The 21,003-nt window shown below is 39.2% G+C and overlaps 1 protein-coding gene across 1 annotated transcript in view; it reads right to left on the reverse strand.

The window, feature by feature from the left end:
• The window catches only part of NEB (nebulin), a 99,013-nt gene that overhangs the window by 32,043 nt on the left and 45,967 nt on the right, over positions 1–21,003 (reverse strand). Inside the window, exons 76-110 of the mRNA XM_071434221.1 lie at positions 20,859–20,957; positions 20,582–20,683; positions 20,298–20,405; positions 19,146–19,457; positions 18,918–19,022; positions 18,731–18,835; positions 18,103–18,207; positions 17,138–17,245; positions 16,934–17,047; positions 15,892–16,089; positions 15,146–15,250; positions 14,611–14,715; positions 14,427–14,531; positions 13,847–13,954; positions 13,068–13,181; positions 12,428–12,625; positions 11,512–11,616; positions 11,124–11,228; positions 10,766–10,873; positions 10,385–10,492; positions 9,924–10,031; positions 9,248–9,352; positions 9,054–9,158; positions 8,800–8,898; positions 8,510–8,620; positions 8,249–8,353; positions 7,919–8,023; positions 7,544–7,648; positions 6,361–6,465; positions 5,972–6,076; positions 5,379–5,483; positions 5,062–5,166; positions 3,348–3,452; positions 1,014–1,118; positions 806–913 (exon numbers count right to left, since the gene is read on the reverse strand). Of these exons, the coding sequence (XP_071290322.1) occupies positions 806–913; positions 1,014–1,118; positions 3,348–3,452; positions 5,062–5,166; positions 5,379–5,483; positions 5,972–6,076; positions 6,361–6,465; positions 7,544–7,648; positions 7,919–8,023; positions 8,249–8,353; positions 8,510–8,620; positions 8,800–8,898; positions 9,054–9,158; positions 9,248–9,352; positions 9,924–10,031; positions 10,385–10,492; positions 10,766–10,873; positions 11,124–11,228; positions 11,512–11,616; positions 12,428–12,625; positions 13,068–13,181; positions 13,847–13,954; positions 14,427–14,531; positions 14,611–14,715; positions 15,146–15,250; positions 15,892–16,089; positions 16,934–17,047; positions 17,138–17,245; positions 18,103–18,207; positions 18,731–18,835; positions 18,918–19,022; positions 19,146–19,457; positions 20,298–20,405; positions 20,582–20,683; positions 20,859–20,957 (4,098 nt within the window). The remainder of the gene's footprint in view (positions 1–805; positions 914–1,013; positions 1,119–3,347; positions 3,453–5,061; positions 5,167–5,378; positions 5,484–5,971; positions 6,077–6,360; positions 6,466–7,543; positions 7,649–7,918; positions 8,024–8,248; positions 8,354–8,509; positions 8,621–8,799; positions 8,899–9,053; positions 9,159–9,247; positions 9,353–9,923; positions 10,032–10,384; positions 10,493–10,765; positions 10,874–11,123; positions 11,229–11,511; positions 11,617–12,427; positions 12,626–13,067; positions 13,182–13,846; positions 13,955–14,426; positions 14,532–14,610; positions 14,716–15,145; positions 15,251–15,891; positions 16,090–16,933; positions 17,048–17,137; positions 17,246–18,102; positions 18,208–18,730; positions 18,836–18,917; positions 19,023–19,145; positions 19,458–20,297; positions 20,406–20,581; positions 20,684–20,858; positions 20,958–21,003) is intronic.

Raw genomic sequence — 21,003 nt, forward strand, 5'->3', positions numbered from 1 at the left:
AAACTCCTTCAGAGAATCTCAGCACTCAGTTTGGAGCTTAAAAATGTCCTTCAATTCACATCTCTGTCCCTCAATGGTACACTTTAGTATCTGGATAAAAATTATTAGTTTTTTCTCCTGGATTTACTAATTATGTAGAAATCCATGGAGCATCTGGATGAGATTCAGGCTACTTATTCTGACAGTACTACACTGAATTTCAGAAGTTTCAGTATCCTCATTTATGGATACCTAAGGAACAATGAAACAAAGGACAGAGAGAAAGGGTAGGAGAGGAACTAGGAGCAGGAGTCCTAAATTCTTTATTATTCTATCCACTCCCTCCTCCTTTCTCTCTCCATCTTACTTTTCTGTTGCCTCAGAATTAAAACATATTTATTTTAGAACAGAACATTTACCTTACATATTCACAGTATCCATATAAGAAATTAATAAACACAGCAATACATGAAATACTTTATTTAAGCCTCAAAAAAAAAAAGCCACTAGAGGAAGAAAAACCAGGAAAAAACCTCACAAAAGTAATGATTTAGAGACCACTTCCACCTTATGGCTTTTATTTCTAGTGAGGGGTGGTTTGTCCCAGCAAAAAAATCTTCCAAGAGCTCCAAAAGAAAATTCTATGTAAGAATTCCTGAAAACCTGGGTTTGGAAAGAGCCCTGAGTGCAGATAGAGTTTTCCAGGCCAATATGGTCTAAGAAGGTGATGATTTTCACTGACAGCGTCACACGGGGGTTACAAGCATTGGCTGCCAAGTTAAAAAGTGAATTTGGGTGTTTGTGTTGGCACAGAGGTTTCACTCACGTCACTGATCCTGTCCTTGACCTTGCGCACGTGCAGCAGCATCGGCGTGTCCTGGATGGTGGTGTAGCCCTTGGGCTTGGCTTTGTTGTACTCCAGCTTGTAAATAATCTGAAGGGACAAATTGGGGTTTGGGTTATTTCTTGGAATCCTTGGTGTCAGCTGGGAATTCCCTGGGGGTGACTGTCCCATTACAAGGTTCCACACTTACATCACTGATCTGCTTGTTGACCTTTGTGGTCCGCAAATACTCTGGAGTATCCAGAACTGTGGTGTATTTGTCTTTCTTCTTCTCATAGTCCTTCTTGTACTGAATCTGGAGATGGGGAAAAGCTCTAAGTTAACACACAGGGCAGGACAAATCCTCTTCCAGAGGTGGGATTATATCTATGGGTAAAATTGCAAAACCCTCCCACAAAGCCAAAGAAAGCAGAGCATGCACTGTAAGCTGAATTGCAAATCCCTTCCTTGCCCAGGAGGCTGCCTGTTTGTTTGTCTGAATCATTTTATCATTATTTCAAGCTAAAATCTCAAGGACTGAGCTAAAACAATCAATCCTTGCAGACCAGAGACTTTTGAATTTCATAATGGACAAAATTTCATTTTTAAATAGTCATATATGTTGAAATTTGGACTTGGTGATCTTGGAGGTCTTTTCCAACCTTAATGATTCTGTGATCAGAGTGAAGAGAAATGTAAATCATCTCACACAGCAGGAGTTAAAAACATTACCAAATATATCCCAATGCTAGGATATTTTCAAGGCTTTGGCAGCAGGATTTGTGCCTTGGTAATGATTTTCTTAAAGATCAGCTTGCCCTGCTCAGGCTTCTAAACCTTTTTTCACAGAGTTCACCAAGTGAGAACAGGTTCACCAAGGATGGGAATTCATTGTAGGCAGCCTCAAGGCAGCTGGAAAAGGTTAGAATAAATTTTTTAAAAAATAATTTTCATGCTCTACCCTTTATCAGAAAATAAACCCATGCATTTGAAATGGGGCAGACAAAATATGAAAAAATATGAACAGACAAAATATGAAAAATGATAAACAAGTAATCAATGGTAACACAGTGTGAACTCAGGGGGACATGCAGGTCAGACACTTCTTTTTTGAGTTCAAACATACTCAAAGTTACCTGCAAGGAGTTTTTAGTGGAAGAATATAAATCCACAGACAAATGGAACACCAATGTCTGAAAGACCTTCAGTAATTTATTACTGAAGACTGTCACTATTGGCACAGGCAATAACAAAGAATTACAATTCCCTCTGACAGAATTGTTTTCCTCTGCTGCATTTCCAGTCTATCATTTATATCCCAGTTCATGATCAGGAATGATTTTCCCCCTGCAAAGGGTGAGCTGACTGCCAGCAGCTGTGATTTCAGAGCAGAAATAACTGTTCTCTGTCTGACACCATTCTGGGCACAGTGGGAGATAAATGTTGGAATCTCCCTGGCAAATCCATCATGTCCTTCCTGAATTAAGGAACTGGGGTTATCAAAGGTGGCCAGGCCAAGAAATGGTGTCAGAATGAGAACTGGGTTAGGGAAATACCAGGAAGAGCTAACATCCAATATCTGAAATGTATGGAAAATTGCTTTTTTTATACAAATATGTGAAATTGATACCAACTGTTTATAATGAAAGGAGAAAACGGGGACAAGCTCAGAGTGAGCTGAGCCATGTCCAAGAGACAGCAAATATTGTTTCAGATATTCTGTTTTATTTTACCACAGCCAGCATTAAGCACATGGAGGAAGCTTTGGGGTCTGAAGTCCATGGAAATAGAGGGAGCAGTAAATTTGCCAAGTCCAAGCAGCTACAGTGGGATCTAAGGTGTCCTAGAGCAGCAGCTCTGCAGATTACCTGGCTCCACAGGTATGTGTTGTAGAGTGCTGTCAGCATGTCTGGCCTCAGAATTTCATTGCATCCGTGCTGCAGGAGCATCTTGGCAAAGGATTTATAGCTTTTCTGTCCATGCAAATGGCAACCAAGGACAAGAGAGACACATGAACAACATGAACAATGGCACAGCTCTAGATCCCAGGCACTTGGAGAGTGGAGAGATTTAGGCAAGGTGCTGTATGTATTCAGCCACATGTGCATACAATTCACATCTGGATAATTAACACTGCCAAGGGTAAATATTAACAAGTTTTCCTATTCTCACTTTAAGAAAGTTATGAATTTTTGGGGGGAGAGGAGAGTAAATTAGAGATTAAGGCAAATATGTCCCTGTTGCTTTATCTAGAAATGAGTAAGAAGAAAAGAGAGGTAATAAAACAACAAATGCTTGATTCTGCATTTTTTAAGACCTCTCCAGTGGCTTCAGGAGGGATGGGACTCCTGATGTCCATTGATGCACAGTAATGGAAGTACATACAGGACAGATGGACAGAGCAGCTCACACAAAAAGTGCCTCCTTTTTGGGTGGCAGGATGGAGATGGAATGAAGAGTGAAGAAACAGGACAAGAATCACAGGGCTGTGACAGTGCTGGGAGTGAGGGGGGCACTCAGAGCTGCTGCAGTGCCCCCACAGTACCTGACTGCTCAGGGTGCTGCCCCACTTGGCCAGCAGGTTCCTGGGATCATCCACAATAACGCTGTACCTATCTTTGAGCTTCTCATAGGCTGCTTTATATAATTTCTGCTCAGAATAGCACATACAGTGTAACAAGAGAGGGTTAAGATACAGAGAGATCACTGGTGTAACCTCTTTACAGGCTGGGGTTGAAGGGCATGTCCAAAAGAGAAAAATACATTAAGAAAAAAACAAACAAAAAAAACCAACCAAAAAACCCTCACAATCAAACAAACAAAAAAATTTAAAATAACAAAAAAACTCAAAAAAACAACCAAAAAACAAAAAAAACCCCAAACAAACAAAAAAAAAAAACCACAAAAAAACAACCACAAAAAGCCCCCCAAAAAAACATCAAAAAACCCCAAAGAAAAAACCCCCACAAAAACCCAAAAACAAAACAAAAAAATTTCCCAAAAATAAACAAAAAAAACCCCAAAATCCCCCAAAAACAAAAAACGCCAAACAAACAAAATACTAAAACAAAAAGAAACCCCAAAACCAAACCAAACCAAAAAACAAACCAAAGCAAAAAAAAAAAAAACTACCATAAAAAAGAGAAGAGGGAGAGAGGGAGAATATTTCCAAATGGTAATTGCATTTCTACATTGCCTCTGGAAGGCCTACAGGTTAAGGATGTCTCTATTCCACCCCTTCACTAAGCAATTTTATGACTGATTTTCTCCATGAAAAGCAACTGCAGAAGCAATTCTGTGTTGTAGATTCCTGAGTTGAGTCCAAAGAGAACACAATGAGATGTTATTAAAAAAACATCACTTATATAACAGAAGATATTTAGGTAAGCATTTCAATATATGGAGCTCCTATTCATAAAATTTCACCTGTTTATGTTTCTGATTGAAATTTTTCATTATTTACATTATGAACAATTATAAGACTGAACAATCTTCATAAAAATTCTGGTATTTGTTGTGAAACAGCTTCTCTTACCTAGAACAGGTAATACAGTAATGAACTTCCTGACAGGTAAAGATATAACACAATGGCTGGTGAAAAAGAATGAAATATTAAGATATAAACCTAAATATCTACTGAAAAGCATCAGATTTTGATGGGCTGTTCCAACTCTAAGCTGATTGGAAATCACCTTGAACGTGGTGTTTTCCATGGAATTCGTCCTGCCAGGAGAAATTTGAATTTTAAACCCAGGGGCATTCATTAATTATTAGGTTGTGACAATTGTTTCTTTAGCACTACAGGAGGAAAATAAGAAAAATTTGAGTTGTAGAGTGGAAAAATTCCAGGCAAAATCACTGAAATTAAACGAGTTGTGGAAACTTCAGACATAATTCTGTCTTGCTAACACCAATAAAGATTTTATCAATGTTTTAGGAAAGCAATTGGAATTCTGTCCACATCTTTTTGAGATGGAGACCAACACTCAGGGTTACTGTACCAGCAGCATTATTTAAATCAGCAAAGGAGAAATTCCTTTGCCACGAAAAATTAATGAACAGGGGCGGGGATTTCAGTTTCTAGGCTCTGCAAACCTGTTCTGTCCTAACACCCAGAATAACAACAACCTTGTCTTTCATGACTTTAGTCTGATCTCAAAGCATCCTTAAGCCTGATTTATAAGGAAGGAAAACCTTCAACTCTATATTTACTCACAGAGCAACTCCTTAAGGCTGAGCCTACAGAAATCTTTACTTACCATATCTGTCAGCTGAGTTGCATATTTAAAATGTTCATTGCTTGGAGAGTCAGCCACGTACTTGAACTTGGACTTGGTCTTCTCAAAATTCTCCTTGTACTTACACTGCAGCCAAAGAAAATCAAACACACAAAACCCAGCCCATGTTAGCCCAAACAAGGGTAAGGCAATGAAAATGTGATTTTAGAGAGAACTTGTGGCAAAAAAATTGGTGGAATTATTGCATTTGTGGGTTAACTTTTCTACCAACAACAAACAGTTGTAAATGGACAGCAAATGTCCAAAACCATTCAGCAAGAATTCAGTGTGTCACTCACCCCACTGTAGAGCACTTTATTCTTCTCTGCCAGGACAAAGCTTGGAGTATCCCACACATAGCAGCCAGTGCCTTTGAGCCATTCCAGGTCTTCCTTGTATTTAACCTTTAAAAAAGGAGTAAAAAACCTCAGTTTTAAGCAGATAATCAGTGCTGAAATGAACCTCAGCACAAGGTGTGGCAAAGAGAGTTACATCCATTATAAAATAAATTAGTTTCTCCTGTTTTTGTGATGGACTCAGTTTATTCACACACATAATCTATATCACATAAGCTGTTGCAGTTCCTGTGTGAATTAAAACTAAGGTACAGGGAAGGGGTTATTGTGTATGTACAAATATGTACAATTAAATTGTTGTTACAGGGCTAAACAAATTTAAGCAAATACAGAGGAAATTAATTAAGGCTGTCTGTTAATTTGACAAGGGGCTGTGCTGCAGTTTTAGCCACCAGATTCTGTCAGTTCCCAGGGCAAATTGCAAATCACTGAAATCCTTCAGTTGCTTTCCCTTTGTTAGGAAAGGAGGTTTGGGCTCATTTTGGAGACCACTTTGAACTTTGATTCTGGGCCATGCAGGAGCTGCTGGGACTCACATCACTGATGGCATCCGTGACCAGGCGGTGGTGGAAGTGCTCAGGGCGGTCTGGGATGGATCTCCAGATCCCCAGCTGGCTCATGTAATTCTCCTTATACTTCACCTACAGAGTAAGTGGAAGAATTAAGTAAAACAATCCAAGAGAACACTCCAGACAACACAAAAGTTTTATTTTTTTTCCCCCTGAAACAGCAGAACTAAAAGAGTGGAAATGAGATTAACTTGTAACAGCAACAGAAATCAATATTCCAGAGAAAGAGAGAAATCAACAGTGATAATGCTGATTTTTCCCTAATTATTTGACATATTGAAACAGAACAAAAGGCTAAGTGGCCTATTTTGGGTTATTAGGTGTCAAACACTAATTAGGAATGAAGATGTACATACACTGCTGATGTCATCAGTGACCTTCCTGTGGTAGACAATGTTCAGAGCATCCTTCACTGTGTGGTATTTGCCCTTGGTGTTCTCAAAGGTTTCTTTGTAGCGCAGCTGGGAAGGAAAAAAAAACCACCACAAAAGAAGGGATTAATGTGCCAGGGACTGTTTCAGTTAAATTTCTCACTCCTCAGGAATGATATCCAGAGATATGTTGCTGTCTGACATCCCAATGCAAGCCCTGAGGAATTTTAGGAGGCTGCAATTGCCTACAATCAGCCGTAATTTCACTGAGACTTGTGGTGAAAAGGACTGGGAATTTCATCCAATTCCCTTTCAGAGTGAGGAACAAACACCCCTGCATCACAGGAGTGCTCTCTAGAATAGTACAGGTGCCACTTCTGGCATAAAAATCTTCCCTGCCCTCCTCTAGAAGAAAGCAGGAAGATCATCCCAGACTTTCTCAGAGGAGAAATTCCCACATGCAGAAGAGCTGGGATGCTTCTTGGCAGTTTTTAAAAATCATTCTTAGAGCAGTAAGACTAATTAAACCCTAGAAAAAAGCACCAGCCCTGCACATGTCCTTTCACATCTCACTGGTTCTGAAATATATGGGAAAGCTCTCATAGATGAGCATTTTTAAATTGCCTTAAATCACAAATAACTATTCCATGCTTGAAAAAATCAATTTCATCTTAACAACCTCCTGTGCAGCAGCTCAGGTAATTTTTCTCTCTAATCTACTTCTGAATTTAAAAAATGAACACATTCCCAGTGACAGGGCAGTTTACTTCTAACACAAAACTGAGATGAAAAAGCTGATAAAAGTTATTTTATCCAGGGCCCAGCATCAATCACTTCACTCCCGCCTGCTCTATTTGGAGACTTGATGTGTAAACAAATTATTTTAAATCTGTTTTTACTTTGCTGTAGAGCCACATTTCAGTGCAATGGGAAATGAAAATGAATTATAAAAATTGGAAGAGGAAAAAAGGCATTGCAGTAGAATCAAATCAAAACTTAATAATGTTTCCTAATTTCAAATGTAAATGGACATGTAAACAAGGGGACTTCCTTGGTGGGGGACACTGAGATATTCTGTGCTTTGCATGTTTGCTCCCCACCGACTTTTCCAGTTCTTTCCATGGAGAATGCAAGGAAAGCAGCAGGGGGATGTTGCTGGAGCACTCACATCACTGGCATTCAGGTAGGCTCTCTTGGCTCTGATCAGCACTGGGGTGTCAGGGACAGGGGTGTATTTGTCCTTCATCTTCTCATACTGGGTTTTGTACTTTTTCTAAGAGAGACAGCAAGAGGGAAGAGTCATCATTGCAATTTTAGAAGCATTTGCCAACCTGCAAAAAAAGCTCATCTAATGAAATCCTAAAACACATTTTCAGAATGTTTTATTTCACCACAACTTACAAAGGAAATGTGGAATATAAGTATAAAAAAGCAAAAACTAAATGAAGGCACAGATTCGAACCTTGAAATTACCACTAAAATTAGAAATAAAACTTCTGAAGAGTTCAGCAGAGTGGCAGCAAATTAGAAAACAAGATTTTACCTCACTGATCATGTCCTTGACACTCCTGGCATGTGCAAAGGCTTGAGTCTGACCATCAGCATGATGGTGGGGTCTCTCCTTTGTGGCAAGTTCCACGTACAAGTACTGCAGCAAGAAGAAAATAATCAAAAAAACCCACACTTCTACTAAATTCTCTGAAATTCCACTAAAGCCTCTGAAAAACAGCTGTAAATTCACAATATAAACATGACCACCGATTTCTAGGAATTCTACATTGCTTGGAAAAGGCCTGGAAAGCTTTTGCTGTACTTTAACAATATATTAAGAAGGATTCCCTGATTGGCTTTCATATCAGCACAATTTTTTCACCTGGCTCTGTATTTTTTGTCCTGTCTTGGCTCTTATGAAGTCAGGTGTATCAAGGACGGACGTGTATTTTGTCTTCAGCTCATTGCCTGCAGCTCTGTAAACCAGCTGGAAAAAGATAGAGCCTGGAATTATTTCTTCTGCAATTGTTTAGAAGCTGCACAATCACAGCTTTGCATTTATAAAATCTCATCTATTCCAGTAAAAAAACACAGGGAGGGGTTAATTACAGCTACACCATTGTGCAGAAATAATGGAATTTACCTCACTCAGATGGGTTTTTAGCTCCTGCACTGCTCTGTATCCAGGAGTATCCAACACCACCTGGACTTTAGGCCACATTTTCTTGGCAGTACTTGTGTAGATATAATTAGACTGGAAAGGAAAAGCAGCATTAATAAAGGAAATTTTACAGCGCAACCCAACAGTGCTCTGAAACAACAGATTGGCTACACAGCACAAAATTCTCTCATTCTTTGCTCATTTTCATCTGTTTCACTTCACAGAAATAAATCCATTGCTGTCCTGCTCAGTTCCCAGGGGCAAACTCTTACCCAGAGCTTTCGGAGCTCGCGGGCACGGACCATGTCAGGAGTGTCATAGAGGAAGCAGCCCAAGCCCTGCAGCCACCTCAGGTCCTCTTTGTATTTAATCTACAAGAGAAATTCAAATCAATGCTCAACCTTCGGGATCAGTTCAACCTCCAGTCCTTAAAGGCAGTGAGAAAGCATTTTCTTTGTTACAGAACAGAAAGGAAGAGAGAGAAACCCAGCCCCACTCCCAGCAGAGGGGTTTGGAGCTCACTTACATCACTGCTGATGTCCCCAGCGTAGCGACAGTGCAGCACGTGAGGGGTGTAGGGCAGGGAGATCAGGTGGCCCTGCATCCTGAAGAAATCTGACTTGTAGATCAGCTGGAACACAAGGAACAAGACAGCATTTCAGCTCTTTGGTCAGGGGATAACGTCAGTTTCTTCAGTTGTTCTGTTAGGAAGGCACCTACATCGCTGACAGCCTCCTGGGTGGCTCTGACTTGGCGGATTTCAGGCGTGTCAGGGGTGGTGTGAATCTTGTCCTTGTTCTTGTGGTAGGTTGCCCTGTACAGCCTCTGTCACAAGAGACAACATTCTGCACTTGAACACAGCTCAAAACCTCGAGATGGCAAAGAAGTTCAGCACAGCGCAAGCACTTCTTACACAAATTACTGTTTTCTCCCCAGGCAAAGACTTCCCATTGATTTTCCCATTAAAATTCCCATTTCCCATAAAATTCCCATTTTCCCATTTTAGTTTTCAATAAATTCTGGAAATCTCAGACTCTAATCCTAAAAACATGTAAATACATATACTTAATTTTCATGCCATTAAAGCCAATGATCAAAGAAGTGAGCAAATATATATAAAACCTAAAACTATTGCAACCCCAAAATTTTATACAGATATAATAATTTCTATTCAACTTTAATCACAGCTAATAAAATCAGGCTGCGGTTATATATTCACATTTCATTGATCCAGTTTCAGCCTGGATCAATGATCCCTCACCATTCTTGATGGAATAAATAATTAAAAAAGCTTCTAAGAAGAGGGATCCTACAACTCAGCAGTCAATGTACTCTCATTATGAGCATTTTGGGCACTGCAAATACAACTGAAAGCAAATACATATATTTACTGTACCTCGTTAATGGCTTGATTGACTTTCCTCACATTTTCAAAGCCAACATCTTTAGGTCCCAGAGTGTAGCCCTTGGCTTTCATGTGTTCATAGGCTTCTTTGTATTTCAGCTATAAGAAGTACAAAACCACACAGAAACTAAATTTGATTATGATTCTGGCTACACTGCAGCTCTGACAGCAATTTATGCTCTATAAAGAGAAAGATTTTTAGAGATAAACAAGTGAGATGTAGCTGTATCACAGTTAAATACACCATGAGTCACAATTATTTCTCCCTTTATCAAACGGCCCCAAATTAATAATATAATAAATTTTTCTTGCATCTAATAAGGTATTTGCATAATGCTGAGGAAATTTCCGTTTTGACAGTAAATGCCCAAGCTGAGAGTCCCTTATCTGGGGCTGCTGATCATTGCCATGGTGTAGAAGGATGATTTGGGAGGATTTAGACCCTGACTTACGTCGCTGCCGATGTACTGGACGTGTTTGGCATGCTGGAAGTTGGGAGTGTCCGTGGGAAGGCTGTACCCAGTGGGCAGAGCATTCACACCAGCCCAGCGATACAAATTCTGCAAGAGCAGAGAGAAAGACTTTGTACAACTGTCAGCAATACTTGAGGGGAAAATCCCTCCATCCTGGAAACCTCTCCATCACAACAGGCAGAAGATTTCCCCCTTGCCTGGGGGGAAAACACATTAAAATGCATTTTTATAGCTTGAATGAAGATATTTTCCCATTTTCATTTCAGAGCAGCGACATGCAGCTTCACCTGAAAAGCTAAAAGCAGACAATTCGGTTTTTCAGTATCACAAACTCTGTGAAGCCCCAAGTTTTGTGCTTACCTCACTCTGTATTTTGTTTGCATTGTAGGCCCTCTCCAGATCCACTGTTTTATCAGTGGAGATCATCTTGCCTTGGACATTCTTCTTGTAATCCCCACGATAGACAGCCTGGGAAAGAGAAAAAGTCATATTTGTCACATTCTCTTACAGTATGTTTTGTTTGCATACAATGGGAATTGCTCCTAAAAAAACTGGATTAAAGTTTTTTGGCTCCAGGCAATTAATGATTTTAGTGTCTACAATGAGGTGTAGGTAAACAACAATTATTAAAATTATATTATTAAAAACACATTAAAAGTCCCATTTCTAAAGCTGGTGAGGTAACAGCATTTGGCTGGGAGGTGAGAGAAACACTTACTTCACTTAAATTCAAGGCACTGATCACATTCTGGACATAGACAGGAGTGTCCGTGACCACAGTGAAGTCCTTCTTCATTTTTTCTGCCTTAGATTTGTACTTAATCTGCAGAGAGAAAGCAAGAGCTGTAATTACTAGGGCTAGTAATTCTTAATTTAATTTATTGTATAATCATATTTACTATACTTACTATTTATTTCATCACTGAGCTATTTTATTAGTGAACCAGCATTGAAACAGAAAGCATATTGGAACTATGGCTTGTTATTTAATGAATCCTTCAATCAACAAGGATAAACAACATTTATTCCACTGCACCTGGAGTGGAGTAAAGCCACAGTGGAGTGAAAAAGAAGACTAAGAAGCAAACTCAGGGTTATCCACTCACATCACTGCGAAGGTCATAGGCTTGCTTGGCATGGAGGATTTCAGGAGTGTCCCAGACAAAGCAGCCAATGCCTTTCAGCCAGTTCAGATCATCCTTGTAGATCACCTAAGGAAGCAGAGAAGGAACCTGTAAGAATTCCATCAGGCTCTAATCCCTTATTTCTAAATCACTCCAAAACACAACTGTCAAATGATGGCAAGGACGGTTTCTACTACTTTCTTTTTTTTCCCTTGATTGTTTGTTTGAGAAAATCAAAACAATTCCTTCAGGAATTTAAATAATTTTTGATCAATTTGCTTCAATTTGGGCAATAACTTAAAAATCCAATGATTAAAAAAAAAAAAAACAACCAAAAACACCTGCTCATCCTACTGGGCTCTGATTTACTGCTAGATCCTACTCCTGGGCTGACCTGCTCAAGGCAAGTGTGTAGAAACTTTGTCCAACCAGGATTTCCTCAGACTTCCAAAGTTTCCATGCCTCATGCAACCAAATAAAGGACAGTTTACAGACAGGGTAGAACTGTAATGTTATGACCCAAATGTCTACACTATTAACACTGAAATTACTGAAACTGCTGCACAGAGATTTTGGACTCCTCATCCCTGGAAGTGTCCAAGACCACGCTGGACAGGGCTTGGAGCAACCTGGGCTAGTGGAAGGTGTTCCATGGCAGGGAGTGGAACTGGATGAGCTTTAAGGTCCTTTCCAACCCAAAACACTCTGTGATTTTCTGATTCTATTCAAATAAGCCCCATCTCAGTTACCCAATTATTGCCAAGTGTCACAAAAATTAAGTCAATGGTAACTTCAGAGCGCTCCAGCCGACATGATTGCTAAATCATTTCCTCCAACAGAGCACAAATGAAGGAACATTCTCAAAAGTGAGCCAGGCACAAGTGATTTGGGGACTTACATCACTGACTTGGTCGGTGACTCTTCTCACGTGGGTGTTGACCTGCAGGTCTGGCAGGCACAGCCAGTCGTGGAGCCGCGTGCGGTAATCGACCTCGCTGATCTTCTTCTGGGCGTCCTTGGCTGAGATGATGTCCACCATGTCTGGCACAATGTGCACCTTGGCTTTGGTCTTCTCATAGGCTTCTTTGTACAGGCGCTGTGGAGTTAAAGCAAAGCTTAATAAAGCTGGGTTGATAAATTTGGAGGAAATCATTGCAATTTTCATGGGATGTCAGTGGGACAGCAATGACTTTGGCCATGACTAAAATTTACATCTGGCCTGCTCTAAAAATACTTTGCAGAACCTCAACAAGGGAGGTAAAATGTGATTTGTTCAATTTTCATTGTGCTGGTGAGTTAAAAGAAGGCAGATGATGACTTTACCCATATTACAGTAAAGGTTTGCCCATGTGGGCAATGCAGTAATTGAGTTAAAACTTACATTAATGGTTGTATTCTAGAATTTAGCAAATACTGCACTCAGACAAATACACATGGGAATGGGATTTGTGGATCAAGGCATGGGGATTCCTTGAGTTCCTGCTTCTGAGATGAGCATGGCTTTATCAGGAAAACACACATCCAGAACCAACACTTACATCAATGTTGAGCTTCCCAACTCTGAGGCACCTTTCTGTGTTGGGATCATCCTCAACACCTCTGGGGAGGGTGTACAGGGCTTTGAACTTGTCATATTCCTCACGGTACTTGACCTGAGACAAGCACAGAAATGCAACAATTAACTGACTCCCATGAGTCACTTGTGGGTTTGGAACAAAATTCGTCAGCGTTAAGCAAAATGTTGAGTCCAACAGCTAGAGAAAGGCTTTAAAGCAGGATTTTCGTTTTCTGTTTTGTCTTAAATGGAGAAGAAAGAACATCATAACAATCTCATTGTAAAACAACAGCTGACTAGAGGGTTTTAAAAATAAATAGATTTAGAATAAGGCACTTATTTCTTGTTCCAGCTGTTTCATTTAAAGTGATCTGTGGAGTGGTCTCTCCTAATTATAACTTCAGTAAAGCATAAGATGTTTTCTATACCCAGTAAGCATCATTTAAAGATTTTTGGTGTTTTTCTGACCTGGATGCTCATGAAACTTAGACTAGAAAAACCCTAATATTTTTTGTTTGGATTACTATAAAAACTGACTTTTTTTCCATGACAAGAAGCCACAAAGGACTGTTACCCAAATGACCATCAGAGAAAAATCATTATCTACAGATACATATTATATCTCAATTAAAAAGAGAAGGAAAATCAAAGTTTAAAAAATATTTATATCTATAGTAGATGCAAGGCATGAAGGATTTAATTGTTAGAACTTTTTAAATCACTGCAGTGATTTAAAAAAAATGAAGAATTTAATTCACTTACAATGCTTGCATTGTGCTTCAGTTCTTTGGCACGTGCCAAGGCTACAGTGTCTGAGGGCAGTGCATAGCTGGTGGCCTTCACTTTATCCCAGGCCTTCTTGTAGAGATTCTGTGAGGAAACAGAAAGTTTGTGTGAGTGGAAAAAAATTCTTGTAAATACTTACCAACAACCAATAGGAATCAAAAGCCCTTCTGCTTTTATTTAGACACTACATGGTAAAGTATTGTAAAGAAGATATTAAGTGACACTTAATATCAAGTGCATGTAAAAGGTGATAAAAATCCTTTCTAACTATTCATGCCTGCTGTCATATGAGGTTTTAATTTTGTTCAGGTGCAATTTTATTCAGGAAATCTATTTATTAAGCCAGGTGTTTTGCCAAGACTGGCATTACAATTGGAAAATATGGCCCTTGCCTGAAATACAACATCTCCCCCAAGCCAAGTAGTGCAGAGGGTCAGCACTGGCTTTGAGAAACTCCTGGTTTGGATGTGTATCTTCAGACAATGAACAAACAAAATAGAACAAAAATCCACATTAAAGCTCCTTAAGAGAAAGAAAACTGTGCATAAACACTTACATCACTATAGAGGTGTTTCAAATTCTGAACTCTTTCTGAATCCACTGTCTCAGTCACAGTTGTGTATTTGTCCTTAGTTTTGTGGAATTCCTCCTTGTACTTCACCTGGAGGATGAAAGCTGGGTTTAGTGAATTGTTTCAATGCTCAGCAGGACAAACCTGAGCAGAAAAGGTGGGGATTCACCTCACTGGCGTTGGCAGCACTTTGCAGAGCAGTCACATAGACAGGGGTGTCTGTAACCACACTGAAGTTCTGGAAGTTCTCCTTCCCTGCAGAGGTGTATTTTATCTAAGGACACAAAATCAACAAAACACTTGTTAGTGCTGGAAATGACCTGGAAATCCCCTGCCAGCCTCCTTTAAAATCACATCTGGACAGCTGAAATCAAAGATTACAGCTCAGTTAAGAGCAACTCTGAAAGTGACAGATCATAAAATAGAAATACTTAATATACAGCCAGTATGGACTAAGGAATAATGAAATTAAAAAACACAGCTGTCTTTACATTCCCCTAAGTTTTCTCCTCCTCCAATAACACAGGTGATGTCTCTACAGAAGCAACTCCAAGACTGTATTTTCACAGTTTAAACAAAATATTTCTGATGTAACAGGAATTACTTCATTCAGCTCTAGACTAGGACGCATCAACCCCAGTGAATCGCAAATGGAAGAAAAAAACCCACATAAATATTTATTTATTTATTTAAGGAAGACTCACCTGGCTCTGCAGGTCATAGGATTTCTTAGCCTGTAGGATTTGTGGAGTATCCCAGACGTAACATCCAAGTCCCTTCAGCCAGTTTAAGTCATCTTTATACACAGACTACATGGAAGTGAACAGAACATTAGGTTAGGATGAAATTTGCCTTCTGCCAATTAAACAAAGGAATTCTGCATCCTACTAAGCCAGGCAATTCACAGACCCTCAGGCTTTATTGGGAACATTGGTTGGCCAAGCTGAGACAATACTGCCTGCAGAATATGAGCACCATCCTCTCACCTGTGGGCTCATACAACCCCAACAAACAAGAGGAATTCTTTTCCAGACCCACTGGATCCAGAAGGATTCTGGATGCTGTCCTGGCCCCTGTGCTAATTCCAGCATTCCCAATTACAATAGATAGGGATCACTGCAGTGATTGGTACTAAGAATCCAAGGCCACGGTTATTAATTCATATTAATGAATCAATTAATTCATCATAATTTAATTTGCAAACATGATTTTTGTTCAATTAATATTAAATTTAATATTAATTTAATATAATACTTAAATATTATGGAAGATACTTGGGAAAAATGATGGGAAAGGCTGCTCAAATGGGTTCAGTAAGCTCACATGAGTTTGGAAGAGTTTGGACAATGCCCTCAGGCTCCTGGTGGGATTTTTGGGGTGTGCTGGATGACCTTGATGAGTCCCTTCCAAGCCAGCCTAATCTATGGCACTGAGTAAAGGACAAACATACATCACTCAGGATCTCCTGGGCTCTCCTGGCGTGAATGACATCGTTCTCCTCCGGGGAGCAGCTCCACTGGTGGAAGTAGGTGCGGTACTCCAGGTCACTGAGGATGTACTGGCACTTCTTGGCCAGGACGTGGTTCATCATGTCAGCGGGGATATGGACATTCTTCTTGGTGTCTTCGTAGTTCTTTCTGTAGGCCAGCTGAAAAGCAAAGATTGGAGAAAAGGTGAGAGGAAATCAGAGTGTTTTCTATATAACTTTGGATTCTGGACTAAAAGGTGACAGCATAATCTGAGATGTGGTACCTGGATTTAGTAGTTAAGCTGCCATGGGATTCAACAGGATAGAAATCTTAACTTGGATATTAATCACCTTTTATTTTGACAAATTCCCAGAAGGACAACAATTACCTTCACTTGCAGTTTTAACAGCTGATGAGAAAACTAACAAGTCTTCAGGATTAAAAAACTCATGCTCCACACATGTTTTTCATCTAATTAAAGATAGAATATTTGGGATTACACTGATTTTAGGCCCTGCATGACACGTTGTATGTGCAGTGCTGACAACAGCAACACACCAAATGTGCATTTACTTTTCCAGCTCTTAAATTCCTATTTTAACTCAAAATCTACATTTTTATTTGTAAAGGAAATGAATCCCACATGGTATTTTTTACTGCTCAGATCCTTAGACTGAAACAGAAAAAGGGTTTTTTTTCCCTTACTGTAGTATTCCTAATAGCTGAACAAATCCCTTCTCAATCTCCTAAATAATTTTAAATTCAATTATTCAATGCACGTATAAAATAAGCATTCAGGAAACAAAACCATGTTGAAATAATTTTTACTGATATTATTGTGGATTTATGTTGAGGTTGGACTGGATCTTGGAAGTCTTTTCCAACCTTAATGATCCTGTGATTGTACAGTTCCATTAAACTTTGCACTATTTATGTTTAAGTAATAAAATAGTGAATTTCATCTGTGAAATAAATGGTGAAATAAATGAAAGGGAAAATATTCCAGACTTATTCATTCCTTACCGCGCTCCTCATTTTCTGGAATTCCAGGGAGTGAATGACACTGGGGAAATCACCAATATCCTTCCCAGCCAGGTAGTGGCCTTTCAGCTTCTGATATATTTCCTTGTATTTAAGCTGAAAAAAATATTCATGTGGAAATTTTAATGTTAATTCTAACAACATATTGGGGGGGGGAAAGGGAAAGAATGGGAAATCCCTCCTGACCTCACTGTTGATTTGGTTTGCATGTTTGGCTCCCACAAGTGGAACATATTTCTCATCCAGAGAGTATCCAATGGGCTTGCTCAGTTCCCAAGCCTTCTTGTAATGTTTCTAGACAAGAAAAAGCATACACAGATTTAATGAATAAATCAATTATATTTCCCATTTATGCCCACATGGGATATAACATGGAATACAGAATATTTTTACAGAGTGGTTCCCAATAAATTAAATGGAGAATGTGAATATTGAGCAGTCATTCAGTATAAGGCAAACAGGACAAGTGTTCACTTTAGGTAGCTACCTGAGCACAGACTTGAGCTGATTTCTGCTTTCTTTATTACATTTATACCAGAAGGGTAATAAAAATATCCAAAATACAGATATGAGCTCTGGTATAAAAGTACAGTATAGAATTGAGATTGATAATTTTATAGATTATCAAAATTGTGAAAAATCTTCAAGAAATATTGGTGTTTATTAAAGAAACATTAGTGTCAATGGCACTTTCCTAATACTTTTTTGTTAAATATTAAATATATTCACCTTCAGATTAAATTATGAAGTGCCTACTTATATGAATGTGTAATCGCTTATATTTTTAAAAAATAGAGGTTTCTCATTAAAATCAGTGAGAGTACTAAAAAGTAACTGCTTAATTATGTAAATAATCTACAGTTTTCATTTATTATAAAAGAAGTAAATGTAACATTTATCAGTTATCTCCAAAGATATTATTGGATGGAATTATATTTGTTTTTGTCACACTATTTTGACTTCCAAGCACCACACAGCTGTCCTTTGAGGTCACTTCAATAAAGAAAGAAATCATCCTGATTCCAGGATGATCCAAACAGGAAAGCTGAAGAAAAAAGGGTTTAAATAACCTCCCTAGTGCCACTGCTGAGAGTAGAACAGCTCCTCAAGTCCACCCCACATTTCAAAGGTTGATATTTATGGGATCTCACCTCACTATGGAGCAAGGCCATGTCTTTGGCGTGGTGCAGAGCAGGAGTATCATCAGACCCAATGTACTGGCCTTTCTCCTGGTTAAACGTTTCTTTGTATTTTAGCTACAAAAGAAATCAAACACAGTGTTAATTCCACAGGAGAAATACATTATTCCCAATAGTCTATCTATCAGTAGTAGATATTAATTTTCTCTTGTGTCATAATGCTGTGTAGGACATTCCAGCCACGGTAATACACAGGCAAATGTTACTGTGTCACCTCAAAATACACATGATATTCATGAAAAATTCAAGATACTGCTCAGCAAATACAGTTTAACAACACCAGGAATTCCATGAGCTGCTCATCAAGAACAGGACGCAGCTTTCTGCTAGAAAAATCTATGCAAACTCTAAGTCAGGGACATGCCATATTCTTCTACAGGAAAATGTTAAATTATTTGGACAGCAATACTGTGTTGTTCATTCATATCACTTCTTACTAAACTTGCTCACCCCAGGAAAGCCTGTTATTAATGAGGTGCACACACAAATATATAAGGTTAAAAATAGTATAGTTAGCAAAAGCAATTAAATCATCTCCTAATTCTTCTATATGAAATTTATTTTTTAAAAAGGTACATACATCACTCTGATTGACAGAGTTCATCTTTGCCAAAGTGATCTCAGGAGTGTCAACCACACTGGTGTATTTGGAAAAGTTATCCAGGGCTTCTTTTGTGTATGATCTCTGCAAAGAGGTGAAATAATGTCTTAAACACTGCATGAGAAAGAAGTGCCAGTTGTGGAACTGCTGAAATATTTTCTCTTACCTTGTTTATCAGTTCTTGTGCATTCTTAACCTTCTTATGCTCCACTGAATCGAGAGGGATCCAACCAATGCCACGGAGCCACTCCAAATCAGATCTGTAGATGTTCTAAACCAGAAAAACAATGCAAAAGAACAGAAATTACTGAGCTCAGGATGGATGATGTGCTGTGGGCAATATCCTTAGGCCAGACCATGTGGAAAGACCTCGCAGGGCTGCAACATCACTCACATCGCTCTGCAGGTCGTAGGCCTGCCGCGCGTGGATCACGTCATTCTGGTCGGGAAGGCAGGTCCACTGGTGCAGGTACTGCCTGTAGTCAACATCACTGACCAAGTTCTGGCCCTCCTTTGCTGCCACAACTGACATGGCATCTGAAGGTATGTGGATTTTGGACTTGGTTTTGTGGTAGTCTGATTTGTACAGCCTGTCGCTCTGGATCTCGCCCGCGTGCTCGTACCACACCAGCTTGGGGTCATCCCTCATCTTGGCAACTCCCACGTAGTGACCTCTCTGCTTGACATACTCAGCTTTGTATTTCAGCTGGTGGGAGAGGGGAGAAACACAGAGAAAATCAGCACTGGCTGTACCCACTCTGGTTTTAACCTGGGAACAGCTTCAGCTTTGTCAACACAAAGAGCAGATGAGACAGGGAGTTGTCAAATGCAGCCTAAGGTTTTCAGTACATGACCAGATAAAAATCTGGTCACAAACAAGATTATTACCTTGCATAAGCCTTCCAGTTAAAAATACAGTGGTTTTTTAGTCTAATATACACTAAATTTCCAGTAAAAGGTATTGTTAACACAAGAGAAAAGACTTGCTAGAAATGTTTTCTAACAAGCACATTTAGTCTCATTTTGGCAACAAATTATTTGAGATTGTCTGAACAGTGGATGCTTATTTACAATATTTACACCACACTGCTTTGACAAAATGTTTATTCCAAATAAGAGTCATGTAATAATTTCAAGATCCATTATGTAAATGTTAAAAATGAAAAGTGTGTACTGGCCTAGAGGTTTTGATATGCCAAAAAGTGAAGTTAGAGCCATATATGTTATAATCATAGTATCACTTCAAATTTTACACTTTTTTTTATTTAACACTTACAAAATATGGAAGTCCAGCTCAGTTGATTTTGAAAGGACTATTTCTGGAGAGAGGGAATGTGGAAGGAATCTGACCTTCAGCACTAATACCTCCAAATCCCATAATCAAAAGATAGCTGAATTATTTGGAGGACATCATGGAATTCATAGGCCATGAAAAGTCTGGATGTTACCCCAGATGGAATGTTTTTTAAGTCTGTTTGGGAATTTTCAAGGCCTTTAACATTTCAGGCTTCCAAGCACTCATCTTCCTAATGAGAAGAATCATTACCTCACTTTGGACATCACTCGAGTGCTTGGCATGAGAGATCTGCACCGTGTCAGGAGGCAGGAGGTAACCAGTGGCTTTTTCTTTCTCCCAACTTTCCTTGTACAAATTCTGTGGGAAATAAAAGTGATGAGTGATGGGAAATAAACGATAATGATTACTGTATGTACGTAATTTATTTAGAAGTATAAGGATAACAAATCCATCCTTCAGGTTGTTATCAATAAGGTATGTTTTTTAAATACCTAAAAAATGGGAGTAGAAGCTGTCAAGGAGAGATCACGCACCTGATTTAGAATTCTGGCTGCCTCTCGGGCCATGTCCAGCTGTGGTGTATCTGTGAGAGTATAATTTGTCTTGGCCTCATTCCATTCTTTGTGGTATTTAATCTAGGACACAGAAAGAAATTACTGCCTTGTAGCACCCCCATGGAACTGGGAAAACACCATAATCTCCAGACAAAATAACAAACCAACCCCTGAATTGGCAAGGCTAGTAGACAAAGCACATTAAATACAGAATCACAGAAGTCAAATGTAGCCCAGACACTGAGAGCAAACTTACATCACTGAGGATTTCAGTGCTATTCTTTGCTGTGACATAATCAACTCTGTCAGCCACGGGAGTGAACGGGAGAGTTTCAGCTTTTGTGCGGTACTTCCTCTGAACAAGAAAGACAAGAACAGATTACCCTTGAATATTTGATGCC

Source organism: Agelaius tricolor, unplaced genomic scaffold, assembly GCF_023055355.1.
Source record: "Agelaius tricolor isolate 1412-34295 unplaced genomic scaffold, bAgeTri1.0.p SCAF_10, whole genome shotgun sequence".
Classification (NCBI taxonomy): domain Eukaryota; kingdom Metazoa; phylum Chordata; class Aves; order Passeriformes; family Icteridae; genus Agelaius; species Agelaius tricolor.